Here is a 16812-nt window from a genome sequence, read left to right on the forward strand (position 1 = left end):
TCCGTCCGGGTCCAACCCCTGGACAATTCTGCAGGCCCCTGGCAGTCTCGCTCCGGGCCGGCGCCCAGGGCGCAGAGCTGAAGGGAGCTCACGAGGCGCCTTCTGTTTACCTTTTATGGTTAAAATAACAGCTTAGCAAAGAAGCGACTTGAGAAGAAGCGATTTAGTGAAATCGTCTCAAGCTGCCGCAGCTCAGCCAGTTTAATCACCCCCAGAGAGCTGAACAACTGCGAGCACAATGGGACACAAAATCATTTTGTGTGTAAATGAGCGTGGCATTCTGCTCACTTCCCTCTGCTCCGGCGGGCGGGGCTCGGCGGCGGGTGGGCGCGGGACCCGGGTCTCCCGCCGCAGCTTCAAAAAGCGGGTCAATTTCGGGCCAGTTTGGAAACCCGCCGGCCTTTCCGCACAGTGCCGCTGAGGCCCCTGCAACAGGCGGTTTGGCCAAGCCTCAAGAGGGCCGGGGCAAGCGGGCTAGGTCGTGGGTTTGAACACACACACCCGGCTGCTGTCGGTGGAGTGAACGTGTCTCTTACTGCACCCACTTTTCTGCTTCTGACCTCTGCAGTGGTCGGGAAAGGGTCGTTATCCTGCACAGATGTGATGTCCCAGGGAGCACTGAAGATTCGGGTCAAGGCATAAAGCCTGGGGCTTCCAATGGTGAGTTTCTGGTTTGCTGTGAACCCAGGCTTGTTCTTGTGATAGAAAAGAGGCTGAGTGAAAACGGGATGGAGCAGCTTATGTGGTGGGTGCTCGGTGTTAAATGTCACTTTTGAGAAGTGTCCTGGTAGTAGGGAAAACATTGCGCAATCTGCTTTGATAGAATTTCAGTTGGATTCCTTCTAGTTCAGTTTATCCTCAGCTCATCTTCCTTTCTGACTCCTCCCCCAGCAGAGCCTCCTAGGGCAGGACATCCATTCCTGAAGTCTGTTTTGGTTTCTTAAAACTTCCTTGAGATAAGTGACATGGTTTTCTTTTTTAAGCTTTCCAGTACTCAGGAATGCCAAAAGCAGGGGACAACCCTGAACAGCCAGCCTCCAGCAGAATAGAAAGTAAACGTCACCCTCACCCATTTCACATCAGGGAACTTGCCAGTGAGAGCAAATCATAGGAGAGTGCTCTTACTTAAATTTGCAGGATTTGATTCTCATTGGACCTTGGCCCATGCTTAAAAGTTGAATGTTGAATTTCAGGGCACAAATTTAGATTTCAGAATTTAACAGGAAAAAGCAGTCCCTTGGGTCTCAAGAATTTCATTTGGTTGCTCTCTCAAGGGTTAAACCTGTGAGAGAGAAGTCCAGGTTAGGTTTGTGGAAGAGCGCGCGCACGCGTGTGTGTGTGTGACTATTCACTGTGCAAAGCCGCCCTCTGCTCTCCTTGCGACAGCCCCAAGTCAGTGAAAGAGGCTGTAGAAACCTGCCCTTCTCTAGACTTCCTGCATAGGGCCTGCAAAGTGCCCTGGGGATGGCTTCCAGGGACTGAAGGACAATCTTATTTCAGGTAGTATGGCACAGAGGAAAGTCACTGTGTGACTCTGGAGAGGAGCAGGAGAAAGGGTCCATTTGCTGACCTGCTGACTAGCTGTTTCCCTCTGGCCAGCTCTCTAATGCCTCGGGGGCTTGTGTTCCCAAGGGGTTCTGGAATACATTAGGCACAGACACCACCATTCTAGGGGTCTAAGGTACAGACTAGGCAAACAAAGACAGGGTTCCCTTTGCTATTGGGGACCCTAGGGGAGAGGTGGCTTCTCTAGTGACTTTTCCTCATCCCTGTGCCCTGGCTTCTACTGAAAGGCTTCTCTGTGTCTGGCCAATTGCAAACTGTATCTTAACACCACGGGGACAGTGTAAAGAGAGGTCCTGGGCTCCCCAGCCCATGGAGGGTGGGGAATCCTTCCTGATAACAGTCTACAAGGTTCTCTGCTGATGCCAGAGGAGACACGCTTGGTTACATGGCTCTAAACCAAAATACCAGGAAAATCAGATTTGTTCTGAAACATTGCAGGGTAATAATGGTGAGCATATGTTTCTGTACTGTCATTAGCCGAATTAGCAGACATGGAGCTGCCCAGAAAACACATGTGTGAGTGTGTGTGTGTGTGTGTGTAATCCGCTTTGACCAGGAGGCCTGCTTTGGGGCTTGGAGACAGAGGATAGTGGTGGGTGGAATCTGGGAGGGTTGCATGGCACGCGTGGGGTCCCAGACAGCATGCAGAAAGGATGATTCTAAACATCTTTCACTCTGGGAGCTCTGGCACCCACAGCTGCTGAGTGGTAAGCCCTCTCTGGTTTTGTTGGTGTTTCCCACAGATACTCTGGGCAGTGATGGAAGCCTAGATGCCTCACCGCAAGGAGCGGCCGAGCGGGTCCTCGCTTCACACACACGGCAGCGTCGGCACCGCGGTGAGCCTGCAGGGTGGGCTGCTGGGTCAGTGCGGGTGGCTTCCTGTCTGCCCTCTTCCCCGGTGCCTGCTCACTGGCTGCCCTTGCTTGGGGCCACAGCACTCAAGAGATGACTGTTGACTGGCTGTACGATCATGTATTTTTTTCAAACAAAAATGCTCTTAATTTGATGTGAAATTTACTACATGTATAAAGCTCAACGCCTTAGGTGCTGAGGAAGTCACTAATTTAGAGGTGTCTCGTTACTGAGACAAACTTGCAAAAACCCCTGAATCCCAATTCACAAATTGGTGATTCGTTTGTCAGGGGATATTTCACATCTAACACATAAGCCTGCGACCTTTAATTAGAATTTTGCAGTTTGTTTTATGCCCCTGGAGGCTGACACCTTGAAAATTTTTTTTCTTGATTTCTTATTGCTAATAAGCATCTTTCTTTTTCCCTCTGGTACTCTGAAGAAAATGATGCAAATACACTTAATTACAGTGGTGGCCATAATTTGTCATCTGAATATGTGATCAGGCACAGGCAGAAGTGATCTGATTAGATCTGTGATCACACTCACAATAAAGGGAGTGCACGGCTGTGTTGTGGAGAAACTCTTGTTTTCCACCTTGTTTCCATTTCCAGGAGGGAGGAAACATGTCCCGGCTGTCTCTCACCCGGTCGCCTGTGTCTCCCCTGGCTGCCCAGGGTATCCCACTGCCAGCTCAGCTCACAAAGTCCAACGCGCCTGTGCACATCGATGTAGGTGGCCACATGTACACCAGCAGCCTGGCCACGCTCACCAAGTACCCCGACTCCAGGTAAGAGCCTAGCCCATCAAAGCACTAGGCATGTGGTGGTGAGAGGCAGCACCTGCAGCCTTCTGCCAGGATCCTGCCTCCCCTGCCAGCCCTCATGTGGGGCTCTCCAGAGCGCACCGGCTGGTGCAGACCAGGGGAATAAGGGCTTGGGAGGCTAAGTCCACCTGTTGAAGGCTGCTCTGCGCAGGGTCATATGACCCTGAGCTGGCAGAATTGGTAGTGCGAGGTGGAGCTCCTGCTTCCTAGCAGAAGCTTATGACTTGCTCAGAGCTATCCACACCTGAGCCTGGCCACCAGCTATCTGGGAGTCTCACGTGCCTTCAGGTTCCTCTTGAGTGAGACTCAGGCCTGGCCTCTGCAGGGGATCATTCGTGAGCTATGATAAGTACATATGTCTCGGGGTTATGGGAGCAGGAGTATTTAGTCCTATCTCCTGTTCTAACCTTTGAGAAAGTTCATAAGGGGAGGGAGAAGGAGCTGTAATTGGCCATGTTTGCCTGTTTGGGTGGCCACCACTGGACCCTGAGGACTAGCAACAGGCTTCTCTTGGAGCTGGATGTTGCAGTGACTAGCTAGGAACTCCAGGACATTCAGGGATACCCAAGGCTATAGATGAGCATGAGCTGCATAACCCATCGGTGGGGAAAATGCTGGTTGGGGGCTTGCAGGGTCCTCCCATGCCACTGATTTCAGAGTGCACCCTGACTCTTGGGCCTCTGGACCTGTGCGAGGTGCTAGATGCTGCCAGCTCTCCTGCCCTTGCCTCTTGGGTGTTTCCCTCCCAGGGGCGGACCTGGTTTCCCTGTTGGCACAGCAGCAGGGCTGACCTGAGATGGGCCGGGTCTCTGTGAGCCTCTCCTGGAGGTGACGCGGCATGCTGCTTGATCCTGATGCTGCGAGGCGGCCACCACTCTCTCTGGGTCCACTGAGGGCGAGCAGTGAGAGGGCCAAGACTACAGGGCATCAGCTCTGTTTTATACATTTAAAATAGCAAGAGGAATTAATTCTCCAGACACCAAGGGATCGTCTCAGGGGAGCTGGCGTGTCAGGCCACCTCAGTGCCGCTGTGCTTGCTCAGAGCCGGGAGGATTATATACATGGAGGTGGCTGCTTTTGGAGCTTGTTGAGAGCTGGAGCCACCCACAGAGGCAGGAATGCTCCCTGGAGGAGGGAACACTGGAGGTGGATGTAGCATCCAATTCAGAATTTGGGGAGTCTGGGGTACAGGTGGCGGTTGAGGCTTTATTCCCTCAGTCTGGCAGACTAGGCCTGGGGCCTTTGTGAACTTGGGCTTTGGGGAGGCAGGAGCCATGAGGCCACGTCAGCAGCATTGACCCATGTGCTTGTTTGCAGAGCCCTGTCTGAGGTGGGAGATGGATTCTGCTTATTTAATTTCAATTTTGCCTTCTGTGGCATTCCTGAGTTGCTTGAGAGATAGATCATCTGTTAATTGGTTGATGACGTTTGTGAGGGAAATTCATAAAACCTCTGCCCACAACCCTCTCTGAAGAGTGTTTCCTGAAATCTGGAGTAATCACAGCCCAGACTGGAGGGGGAAGGGAGGTGGCCTCCCATTCTTGTCTTCGGGCTGCTGCCTGGGCACAGGAGGGCAGGGGGCCATCTTGCCCTTGCAGGCCCCAGGCATGGCTCATCCTCACCCCTCACCCTGCTTTGCGGTGGCCCTGTGATCTGGCATGTGGGACCCTCAACCGGCAGGATGTGCACAGAGGGGGTAGCAGCCTGCATTCTTTCCCAGGGCTGGGGCTCAAGGTGAATCTGTTGCTGTGCCTGGATGGCTTCTGGCAGTGGGAGAGCTGTTAGAGACCAGGGGGTGTGTGACCTGCAGGACAGTCAGGGGACATGGTGTCAGATGGGGCCTGAGAAGTAGGTTGGGCAGCTGTGCTGGCAAAGGCCCCTCAGATCTCTCTAATCCTTTTGTGGGTTATTACAATGTAAAAACTGTTTTTGCCCATTCTGGAAAAGATTGATCCCTTGCCTAGTGTCACTGATGTATGAGTCACCTACAGATGGAGAATGAAAAATGCTAAGGTCCCCCAAGGGGTTTCTGGGTGTCAGCAATGTCCCACCCTGGCCTATGCTGTGAGAGCCATACCCTCGGGCCCCTGTGCCCATAGAACTGTGCCTGGGCTTCTGGTTCTTGGTAGGCTGGGTACTGGAGAGCCTGGTGCCGGTGCCTCCTCTGGTCTGCCCAGGAGCAGCCGTTGGTTCTCATCCAGAACCAGCCGAGCACGGTGGCCTGGGGCTGGGAGTGGGCTCCCTGGGTCTGCACTCGCTGTGTCCTGCCTGCTGGACGTTGTGTAGCTGCTGCTATCACAGCCCCACTCTGGCATGTCATCCTGGCCGTTGGAAGCAACAAATGAAGGTGGCCAAGAGCTTTGGAACTAATAAAACCTTGTGTCAAAACAGCCAGGAAAGTGGAACCTGGGCTTAAAAAAAGGAGACGAAGACCGGCATGATCCTCCGTTCGTACGCAAAGGCAGGGTGGTGGGACTGTGTCTTCTCTGCCCCTGAGGGTCCCAGCTGCCAGAGTGTGGACTGGCCAGCTTATTCCGTGGAGGGCTTTTGAAGTTGGCTCCCCTAACCCTGCAGCCTCCCTCAGGGTGGCTCAGGGCTGGTTTCTGCAGGTGTCCTGTGGAGCCACTGAGAGAACCCTGGAGGAACCCACGAGGTCATGGCAGCAGCTGCCTCTTAACACCCTGCAAGTGGCTGGGGGTTCCTTCATGGCGATTGTCCTAACTTTCTCCCGATCTGCTCACATCCTTGGTAGCCTTGGACCCTAAGGGCATGAAAGGCCTTTGTCCTGGGAGAAGCTATACTGCTGACATTTGATCCTGGAACAGACACTGAACCATGGAAATATCTAGGACCACCCAGTCCCGAAATAAGGCAGATTGAGAACTTTGAGACAATAAGACAGCCTCAAACCCATCCAGCCCTGGAACATGGGTAGATCGGGGTACTCTAGACCAACAGGATGATCCAGAGCCTCAGCCAGCTCTGATGTCAGAGAGATTTGGAACTCAGCCAGGCTTAGCATGTTGCTTGCTGCACAGTGTTTGAGCTCAGCTGGGAGGGGTGGGGAACATTCCCTGGGAGCTGAGGCTTTGGATTTGCTGACTCACCTGTGGATGTGGCTTTTGCTTCTTCCTGCTGGTGCCCTATGGCACCTGGCAGCCTTGCTCACTCCCATCTGTCTCCAGAGATGCTGGTGGCCCTCACTCTGACATCTGAATGCCCAGGCTCTGCTAAGCCAGGTCTTGGAGGCCTTGAAAGCTGGAACAAGCCATGGAACCCACAACTCTTTCCAACAGGGGCTGTGTCCACCAGTGCCATTGTCACCGGTCCTGAGGGATTAATAGGGCTCAGTGGCCTTTGAGGCCAGGCCACCAGAGCATAGGATGGTGTAGATGGGAGGCCCTAAAAGGGACTCTGCAGGCTCTAACCCCCTCAGCTTCTGCCCAGCTTATGTGCTCTGGCTGCGCAATGGCAGTTGTGTGTCAGGGCCTTGGGAGTGGCCAATTTGAAGGGTACAGAGAGGTGTGCTGCTGACGGGACAGGGGAGCACCCATTGAGGGGGACTTGCTGGCGCAGGCAGAAAGTGAGGGGGCTTAGGCACTGGCTTGTGTGCAGGCTGATGTGGAAGACCTGGAGCCCAGGTCAGGGCTACCCTTCTCCCAGGCTGTGCAAGCTGCCACCTTGGTAGGGTCTAGCTGGGCATGAGTGTGTGGCCCTGCCTGCTGAAGGATGTCTGGTGGTGCTGTCATTGGGGAGATGCTGCTGACCTCCCACCGGTTCCCAAACCAAGCTCTTGGCTGCCCCCATCCCTCTTTGGAGCTCCTAACTATCCTCAGCTCTGCCTGGGGTCTGCAAGGGCAGTTAGTCAAACCAGAACCTGCTGCCCTGAGCATTGGGGAGGCACCAGCCCTGGCTCTGAGGCCTGGTTCCTTCTTCCTGGAGTGGATAGGGACAGTCATCAGGGGCTCCCAAAGAGCTTCTTACAGGTCATGCATTTATTAGAACCACTGCCCTTCAGAGGATAGGGTGCTGGCACCTGACTTCCCTCCTAATGGCTCCCCACCTGCCAGGTGTTCATGTACTCTGACATGTGCATATGTGTGCACAGTCTCATGGTTTCTGTGTGTGTATACACTGTGGCATGTGCACGTTCATGTGCTGTGGCACAGACACATGTTCACGTGCTGTGGTGTGTGTGCAAGTGTACTGTTGCAAGTGTGTGCTGTGGCACACATACACACATGCCGTCCCTCCTGTCTGCCTCTGTTTCTCCCCTATGGCTCCCTGAGTGAGTGGCTGAGGGGTGTTTGTGACTTCATGTCTATAGGTAGCTTGTGTGAGCTGGTGTGTATCCTTTGCCCAGATGTGGGTCTGCCTGAGATTTGTGTGTTGGGAGGGAGGGGAACCATGTGACCCTGCGCCTGTTGCTTAGGTGTGTCACATCGAATGCTCATTGACATTGGTTAGGTGGGAAGGATGGTGTCACCAAAGACTGTCTTGGCTGGTATACATATGTTCACCAGGTATGTGGGTGTTGGCTGGCATATTGATGTGCATTTTCTGGGTGGGTCTGTCTGGTGAGGGTGTGTGAACCAGGTCCATGACCGGCTGGTTTGTGTGCGTGGGGCATGGTGGCTGTGTCTGCGTCCTGCTGTAGTTTACCAGGCCTGTAACAAGTGTCAGCGGGCTGGTGTGTACAGATGGGTGTGTCCCTCTCCTGCTGTGATTTGTGAGGGTAGGTGGGGTGTGTGGTATGTCCTGGCTGTGACTTGGCTGTCTTAGGTGTGTGCTGACATCTGTCAAGCCTGGTACAGTCCCAGAGTCACCCATGGGCGGGCTGGTGTGTACAGATGGGTGTGTCCCTCTCCTGCTGTGATTTGTGAGGGTAGGTGGGGTGTGTGGTATGTCCTGGCTGTGACTAGGCTGTCTTAGGTGTGTGCTGACATCTGTCAAGCCTGGTACAGTCCCAGAGTCACCCATGGGAGGCCCTGAGGAGTGGGGGTGGGCAGGTGCACTCGGCTCCTTCCTTCACATTCCCACTTTGCCTGTCTCTCACAGAATAAGTCGCCTCTTTAATGGCACTGAACCCATCGTCCTGGACAGTTTGAAGCAACATTATTTCATCGACCGGGATGGGGAGATTTTCCGCTATGTCCTAAGCTTCTTGCGGACATCCAAACTGCTGCTCCCGGATGACTTCAAGGTAAGTCCATGGCCGGCAACTCCCCTGCGCTGCCTATGCGAGGGCATTACACAGGGGACGCTGTGACTTAATAAATGGGCCCGTGGTCGTCATGGCAACCATAAAAAGTTAAACGATGAAGCCGAGGGCTAAATCAGTTTTTCTAAACTAATTTTGTTTTCTCACATTTTTAGCTTATTTATCAGGGTGTAACAACAGTTAAGCTGCAGCACTTACCCAGTTTAATGTCTGTTGTGTTTAAGGGCTGTTGTGTGCTGCAGTTATAGGAGTTAGAGGTTCATAAATCTGTTCCTTGTTGGCAATTTACAGGGGGAAAACCCCTGATGATCCAAACAGACACCATTTAAACAGAAGGTTACTTCCCAGGTCTGAGGGCAGCTGACTGGTTCCGTGTCCTGCCTGGTTGCTGAGACTTTTGTGGCAGCAGGGATCCTGGGACGAGGGAAACACAGGCCTGGACTGCCTTGGCTCCTACTAACAAATGTCTGTCCTTCCTTTCTTTCTTCCTGCACTACTCAGAGGCCCAGTAACCCTGGGGCTCTTTTGTCCTTCGTCCTACTTAGTTATTGAGTACCAACAACTGAACTTGAGCTGAAAATTCAGTAAAACAGAAGGCAGACATAGGCCTTGCCCCATCACACAGTCTAGCAGGAAGACAGGTGTTGAACTTGAACTCTGTGGAGGCAAAGGTTCAGAGAAATAGAGTATCATGAGAGTGAACAACAGGGAACCTGGCCCAGATGAACAGCATTTATCTGGCTGTTGAAGGAGGAATGGGGGCAGATAAGTGTGAGGGCCTTGGTGAGGGCATGAGGGTGGCAAAGGCTTCATACATTCCAGAACTGGAGAGAAGGTGTTGAGCCTGGGGCCTTATGACCTAGGAGGGGAAGAACAGGAGGGGTGGCTGGTGTTAGGACCTTGCTAGTGGCTCAGCATTTGGCATTTCCCCCTTAATGCTGTGGAAGAGTTGTGAGCAGGGGAAGAATGATCAGATTTGCAAATTGGAAAGATCACACTGGCTGTTGTGTGGAAAGGGATGCAGGCAGGGTGGGAGTGGGTGCAGGAGGCCAGTTATGGATGAGCCCACTTCCCCAGGCCAAGGGAGATTTGCTGGAGACTTTGGATCAGAGTCGAGAAAGAGAAGATGGGGTAAAGCAGCTTGATTAGGAAGAGCTGCAAAAGCACATGGGTGTAGGTTGTTGGGGGTAGGAGGACTCTCAAGGACTCCCTTGGCTTGTGGCTTGAGTCCTGAGTCAATTGATGAGTGGAGGCCCAGGGATGGAACAGGCTGGGAGAGTGTCATAACTGGCTCCTGCATAGAAGAGCTGGTGGGGCATTAGGTGGAGACATTCTAGGCCATGAGTAAAGGTGGGGTCATTTGGCATGCAGGTGCCACTTAAAACCTTGGGAAGGGGCAAGAGTTGGGACAGCAGAGGCCCAGGGTAGAGCCCTTGCAGAGGAGCAGGATGGGTCCCTGACCGATGTCAGGTCTAGAGTGGGGGTTAGAACTTGCGTCCCTAGGGGCAGTTCCAAAGGCCAGGGCCAGCAGGTGGAAGGGACTTAGGGCCTGTAGGGTGGGCGCTGCTTTGGGGGTTGGGCTTCCTTGCCTTTCCCCCAGGGGCCCTCAAGCTCACCAACTGGAATTGCATTGAGCCTCAAGGGATGGCATGAGTCATGGACCCTCGGCCTCTAGGGGCTGGGATGGGTATGGGTGGGCACGTGTGTGACCAGGGCACAGACAGATATCAGCGCATGAGGGACAGCTTGTGTGACCCCCTCAGCCTGGGGGTGGGCTGCCTGGCGAGGGGTACGTTTCTTCTCCCCAGACACCTCATCACACTGCCTGCTTGGGTAGAGGCAGAGCCAGGCATGTGGCAGATTGTGTGTACTTTAACCCTCACTCCCCTTCTCTGAGCTGCGTATATACATCCATTTTATAAATGAAGAAGCAGAGTCAGAGAAGATCAGTGACTGAGGTTCAGAGGTCTGAGGGCTGGTAGATGATGAGGCTGAAAATCCAACCCAGGCAGGTCTAGTTGCAGATGAACTATTTTGCCTCCCGTCTGAGCTGTGAGCTCCTCCAGGGTGGGTGACAGCGGGGCTGCCCTGTGCCCAGCAGAATCTCTTCTCTTGGTGGGATTCTAAGAAGGCAGCAGATCCCCAGGCATAGGTACAGCCTTTGGCACCCCTAATATAGCTTCCGGGTCTTTCCAGGAGGATTCTCTCTGCCCCAGGGTCATAAAACTACTCTGGTGCTTGAGGCCAAATGGAAAGGCTGGGGATCTGGCACAGTGCATGCCAGCGGCTGCCCTTGGGTCAAGGCTAGATTTTTTATGCTTGCACACACACCTCATCTACCCCATCTGTAGAATGGGGACAGCCATCCCAGTCCGCATTGTGCCCTGGGGGTCGCAGTTCCCGGCAGAATTGGGAGAAGAGGCCACCAGTGTTGGAAGGGGCAGACCCCTGCCTCGCCCGACCCGGTGTGCGCCTGTCCACAGGACTTCAGCCTGCTGTATGAGGAGGCGCGGTACTACCAGCTGCAGCCCATGGTGCGTGAGCTGGAGCGCTGGCAGCAGGAGCAGGAGCAGCGGCGCCGCAGCCGAGCGTGCGACTGCCTGGTAGTGCGCGTCACGCCCGACCTGGGCGAGCGGATCGCGCTCAGTGGCGAGAAGGCCCTCATCGAGGAGGTCTTCCCCGAGACCGGGGACGTCATGTGCAACTCCGTCAACGCCGGCTGGAACCAGGACCCCACGCACGTCATCCGCTTCCCGCTCAACGGCTACTGCCGGCTCAACTCGGTGCAGGTGAGGGCTGCGTGCCTCCCCCAGCCTCCCCAGAGCCTTCCGGCCACGGAGCGAGATGGAGGGAGGCACCGGTCCCTGCAACGGCGAAGCCCTCCCGTGCCATCCTACAGAAAAGGCAACAATGTGTCGATGCATAATTTATGTCTTGCTCATAATTAAATGATGGCGCCTGGGGATGGACTTAAAAAAATTGATCCGTACTTTTTTTTTTTTTCCAAAAGGATGTTCTATAAAAATGGCCCAGAGTATTTTCAACAAAGTGCACTTTATTTGACACCCAGAGTCTGACTGTGGATTCAGATTAAACGCAGGCAGCAGAAGAGGCAGGACAGAGGCGAAGGAGAGGTGGCCTGGAGTTACTTTTTCATCCTGTTGACCTGGGGGCTTGGGCACCCAACAGCTGTTCACAGTGTTTCTGGATGGGTGTTAAGAATTGGGAAGCCCAAAATGAAGTGAGGGCCTATTTTCCAACAACTCTTCCCAGACCCAAGAGTAGACTCATATTTCGGAGTTAGGGCAGAATGGACTTTGGGAGAATTTTCCCACATGCACGCATTCCGCAGGCTGTCGGTCAGAATGTGCTAGCTGCAGGACACAGGTGTCAGACACAGTGACCAGACCCCACTCTGAGGCACACACCCATGTGGACATGGAAGCCTACAGAGACTCAAACACCGAGACAACCCCTTCTTTTTCTCTCCACCCCAAGTTCCCTTGAACTGATGAGCCCCCAGGCCTCAAACCATCTGGGACTCACAGCTCAGGGAGGCAGGTGGCTGCCTAGGGGCTCTCCATTATTGGCGCAGGGCTCAGGAAAGGGACACCTGGGATCATGTGTCTGGAGAGAGGGGCAGGTTACACCCTAGGTAAGGGGCCCAAAGGCTCTTTTGGCCCCCACCCCTACCCCAAGTCAAGTCTGTGGACCCCTGAAGGCAGCAGGGTGGTAGCCTGGGTGGAGTAGCCCACCTGGGTTTGGTAACTCAGGGGGCCCCTGGGCCTGGCTGCTCCTGTTCCTCCTGTTGTGGAACCCAACTGGTGGTTCTGGAGTGCCTTTTGTTGGTGAGCGAGAGTGAGATCTTAACAGAAGGTAGCTTACTCTGACTGGCACCCACCTGCCCACCAGGCCAAGCCAGGCAAACTCTTGCAGCTGGGCATTACTGACCTCTCTTTCTTCACCGCAGGTCCTGGAGAGGCTGTTCCAGAGGGGTTTCAGTGTGGCTGCATCCTGCGGGGGGGGCGTGGACTCCTCCCAGTTCAGCGAGTACGTGCTTTGCCGGGAGGAGCGGCGGCCGCAGCCCACCCCCACTGCCGTCCGGATAAAGCAGGAGCCCCTGGACTAGGCCCTGCCTCAGTGCCCACCTGAGGCCCCTTAGCCCTGGGGACACCCCAGGGACCTGGAAACAGTGCTGGGGAGTTCTGCCTGTGCGTGCTTAGCAGCGGCCGTGAGACTGAGCATGGGCTGGAGGGTCCGAAGCCAGCCCAGGGAGCACCAGAGCTCTAGGTGTCATGGCAACAGAATGTGGGATGCTGGAGGCATGCCCACTGAAGGACTGTTGATGTGACCTGAAGATGCTGTGGTGGGAACTCCGCTGCCAGCTCTCTTAGCCCCGCTGCTCCCCAGCTTGGTGCAGCATTCTCTGGGGCACTGGGGCCTGCCGAAGCAGGATGAGCAGAGGCGTCCCCAGCTACGCCCGTGGAACTGTTTATCCTTCTCCACGCGTGGCAGACTTATGGTGGGTCTCCTTGCATCAGAGATGGCTTATTTTTCTACAGTATTTAAAACAGAACTAACTGTAACTGCGCAAGTCAGAGAGGCTAACGAGGACCAATGCTTCTTTATTTGGTGCTCAGTTCTCAGTCGGATGTGCAGCATGCCCGCATGGTGGGTGAGCTGCCAGGCACTCCAGCCCAGGACAGATGCGGGGATGATGGTGCTGCAGGAGCCAAAGCACGGTGCCCAGGGGGCAGGGCTGCTGGGAGGAGGGCGGTGTAGGTGGGGGGCTGGATGGCTCTGTAACCATCTGAGACTCACCTTTGCTGTTGCCAGGGCTCAAGCTGTGCTTAGTGGGTCAGGTGACCTGCTAATGCACAGGGGCCTCCGGTCCTGTCTGCATGTACTCACACCTGGGCTCCTGGGGAAGTCTCTCCCCACCCGGACCAGCCACGCGGCTGCACCTTACCTCAGGAATGGGCCCCATGTGGAGGGCCCATCTGTCAGCATGTCCTCTGGGTCCTCAGCTCAGGGAGCCATCCCCAGCTCCACTTTTCCCACACTAATATGCACACTGACTTTTAATTAAACTTCTTACACTAGTCTGCCAATAAGACCCAGACACATGCATACCTGGCACTCTTGACCCGAAATTTGAACAAGGTTGACCCTGAGAGATCATCACAGACTTGCTGCCCCCCAGACGACAGGCCCAAAGATGGACACCCCCCCGCCTTGTCATACTTTGCCATGTGCTGGCTTTTCTGGGGTGGAGAAACTGCAGAGAAGTGGGTGGGCGCCCCCGCTGGCACTACCCTGTGTACAATGCCTGTAGACTTGTATATGACTCCTTTAATATTGTAAAGATGCTGATGTACAATTGTCGTGTGTTTGTGTAAACACATTACATTCCTAGTTCATGCCATAAATGATTCTCTAAAGCAAAAGACTGAGGCTCCATCCTGTGCAGAAGCAGCAGCTGGATTCCTGCATTTGATGTTGTGCAGGGAGGTTTGGGGTGGAATCCCTCCCTTGGATCCTTCAGATTGGGGGATAACTGGCAGCAGCAGCTGGGGGAGGGGCAGGGGCAGGGTCCTGAGCTTGGTGTTATTTATTGCATTTGGGTGTGTTCTCACTGCTTCTGCCTGTCCCTTCTGGGCAGCAGATTCTGAATTCTGATTCACAGCCCTTAACCAGATGCGACCCTGGGAAAGGCAGGCAGAAGGTGTCCGAGGGCTCTTGAACTCAATCTTAAATGTTTGGGATTCTCTCTCTCACTGACTTTTGGTTGGGGTTGACATCCTCTTTAGAGCCCCACATGAGAAGGCAGCAGGCTGTGACTCAGGCCAGCCAGGGGGACAGAGCCATGCAACCAGCATGGGAATTGCGGATCACCTAAGCGTAGAATGAGATCTCAGTATATCCCTCTCCAAGGGAAAGAGTTTGAACATATTCACATAGGAGTCCAATTTAATGAGTCTTTTTGTATTTTTCCTCAAAGCCCTGATGTTCTGACCCATGAGGACCCTTTTACATCCCCACTAGGGGCCACCCACCTTGATCCTTCTTGGAGGAGGGGAGCACAGAGCAGCCACTTCTGTCTGAGGCCACACAGCAGACGCCATCCCACTGTACAATCTAATTTGCTGGACAAACTTGCTAGGCTTCTCTGCTTAGCAACGTGCCTGCAGTTGGCACATCTGCATTTTGGCATCTGAGGCTCCCATCTGAGAGGAGAAAGTGTTATGTTTATTAGAAAGGAAGTCTTGTGAAAACAGCTCAATGCTGCATGTGTTTATGGATTTTTCTGGTATAATAGCTAGCATGGTTACTGATTGGAGGAGATTCTCTAACATTCTCAAGCAAACTCTTTTTCATTAAAACATTGTGCTAAAAAAAGGGAGGAAAAGTAACTCTACCTTACTGAATATTACTCCTTATTTACTAATTAAAATCTGGAAACATGATTTTACATCAACTGGAGAATTTCTGAATTTGCAGGGAAATATTATTAAATAGTAATGCTATAATTCTAGTATACCTAGTCTCCATAAACAATAAGAACAAATTATCAATTCCTTTAAGGCATTTTTACATGTCCCAGAAGGAATCTATTTTAAGTAATCTTATCAGATACTGGCAGTATAAACGTTATTTCTGCTTTGTCAACCTCAAAATGAATTATTCTTTTTTTTTTATTTTTTATCTTTTTCCGTGTCCGGCAACAGATCGCAACCCTCAGTGTCGCCCCCGCACCGGACCGGGACCGGCAATGGGACCGCAACCCTTGGTGTTGCCCCCGCGCCTCGCTCAGCCAGTGAGCGGGAACCGGTCTGTATGTGGGATCCGAACCCTCGGGTTTCTGTATGTGGGATCCGAACCCTCGGGCGGGAGCGCCGCCGCGCTTCCCAAGCGGCGCACTATCCAGTGCGCCACCGGGCCGGCCCCGGATTGTTCTTGATAATAAGCAACCAACGCTTCCCTGTTGCCCACCACCTCTGCCAGTGCAGAGGAGAACTCGGCAAAGCCACAACAGGCAGCTCCTGCCACTGTCCAGCTCATATGGGGCTCAAAGCCAGGTCACAACACTATCTTTTTTAAAGTGTGTTGGTTTTTTTTTTTTTTTTTTTTTAATCTACTAGTTGACTGTGTTCCTTAGAATAAATAAAGGATATTTTATAAATTACACACAGCTCTAGCGCTTTGTTTCTAACTCACTGAGGCAACTGCAAAAAGATTCTCTGGCTGGGGTTGTGCTGAGGCCACCACTTCTCACACTTGGGACTTGGCCTGGCCACTGAATAGGACCTTGAGTATCCCAAGTCCCAGATCCCATAGCTTCCTGCTCTGAGAAACCTAAGCAGCAGCGCAGTCCCCAAGCACCTAGCGTGCATCCACTGGCAAACCCAGAGGGCAGTGCAGGCATGGGCTTCCTTCACTTCTCCCAGACCTCACCACTGCAGAGCTCAGGGTGTGGTGAGCCTTTTGCATGTGTGTACGTGTGAACCAAACCACTAACACATTTGGAAAAGGAGCAGAGAAAGCATAGATATGAGAAATGGGAACACAGTCCCCACTGAGCCCCTGACCAAGAGAAAACTCTAAGTTGGCTGAGGCTAGCAGAGTCTAATGATCACAGGGGTGGGGGCCACCCTCTTTCCCTGCTGGCAGGCAGCCCATGTTCTCTGGAGACAGGAAAGCAGCTGCATTGGCCCTGGAGGTTACCCGAGGAGATACAAGTTTGGAGTTTCTCCTAAGTCAGTGACAAGGTGGAAAATACAAAAATGGGAGCTGACAGGGCATTTTCAGATGGAGGCAGGACACTTGGTTCAAAACAATAGGGAGATTTGGACAGAGCTAGAGGGACAGCTGATGGCCAGAGAGGGCAGCTACTCGCCTTGAGCCTGACATCTGGTCTGACTAAGGGGTGTCTTAGGACGTGTGATATCCCAGTTTGATGGTTGTCACTTCTGTTGATTTTAAGGTGAGTGCACAAATGTATTTAGTCACAAAGCTCAAGGGAGCCACCTAATATTGGTCTTGCCTCATGTGATGAGGATGTGGTTGGCCCTCTTTCTGCTCACCCCAGCCCCACTCAAAGGAGGTGGCTCGTTACAGAGAGAGGGCGTGCCCCCACCTAGAGATTGAGGCTCCAGCAGCTGGTGGGGGCTTTGATTTGGAGTTACCTACACCAAAGAGTCTGGGTCACTGCACAGGGTAAAAGCCCGCACTGTTAATTGCCACAGTTTTTAAGTTATCTACAAACAGAGGTCTTTAAAATAATTGTAAGAATAGAGGGACGATTTGAGTGCGTATTTATCAAAAGCAGCTCCTGCCTTTATTAGTG

General features: G+C 53.2%; 1 protein-coding gene across 1 annotated transcript; it reads left to right on the plus strand.

Annotated features, from left to right (window-relative positions):
- Positions 1 to 572: 572 nt before the first annotated feature.
- On the plus strand, positions 573 to 13017 carry KCTD15 (potassium channel tetramerization domain containing 15). Its single transcript, XM_008571518.1, has 6 exons — positions 573 to 660; positions 2310 to 2402; positions 3033 to 3208; positions 8303 to 8447; positions 10949 to 11254; positions 12436 to 13017. Exons 2-6 carry the CDS (start codon positions 2337 to 2339, stop codon positions 12592 to 12594), a joined length of 852 nt encoding a protein of 283 aa, XP_008569740.1. The 5' UTR covers positions 573 to 660; positions 2310 to 2336; the 3' UTR covers positions 12595 to 13017.
- The last annotated feature ends 3795 nt before the right edge of the window (positions 13018 to 16812 follow it).

Source organism: Galeopterus variegatus, unplaced genomic scaffold (assembly GCF_000696425.1).
Source record: "Galeopterus variegatus unplaced genomic scaffold, G_variegatus-3.0.2 Scaffold695, whole genome shotgun sequence".
Classification (NCBI taxonomy): domain Eukaryota; kingdom Metazoa; phylum Chordata; class Mammalia; order Dermoptera; family Cynocephalidae; genus Galeopterus; species Galeopterus variegatus.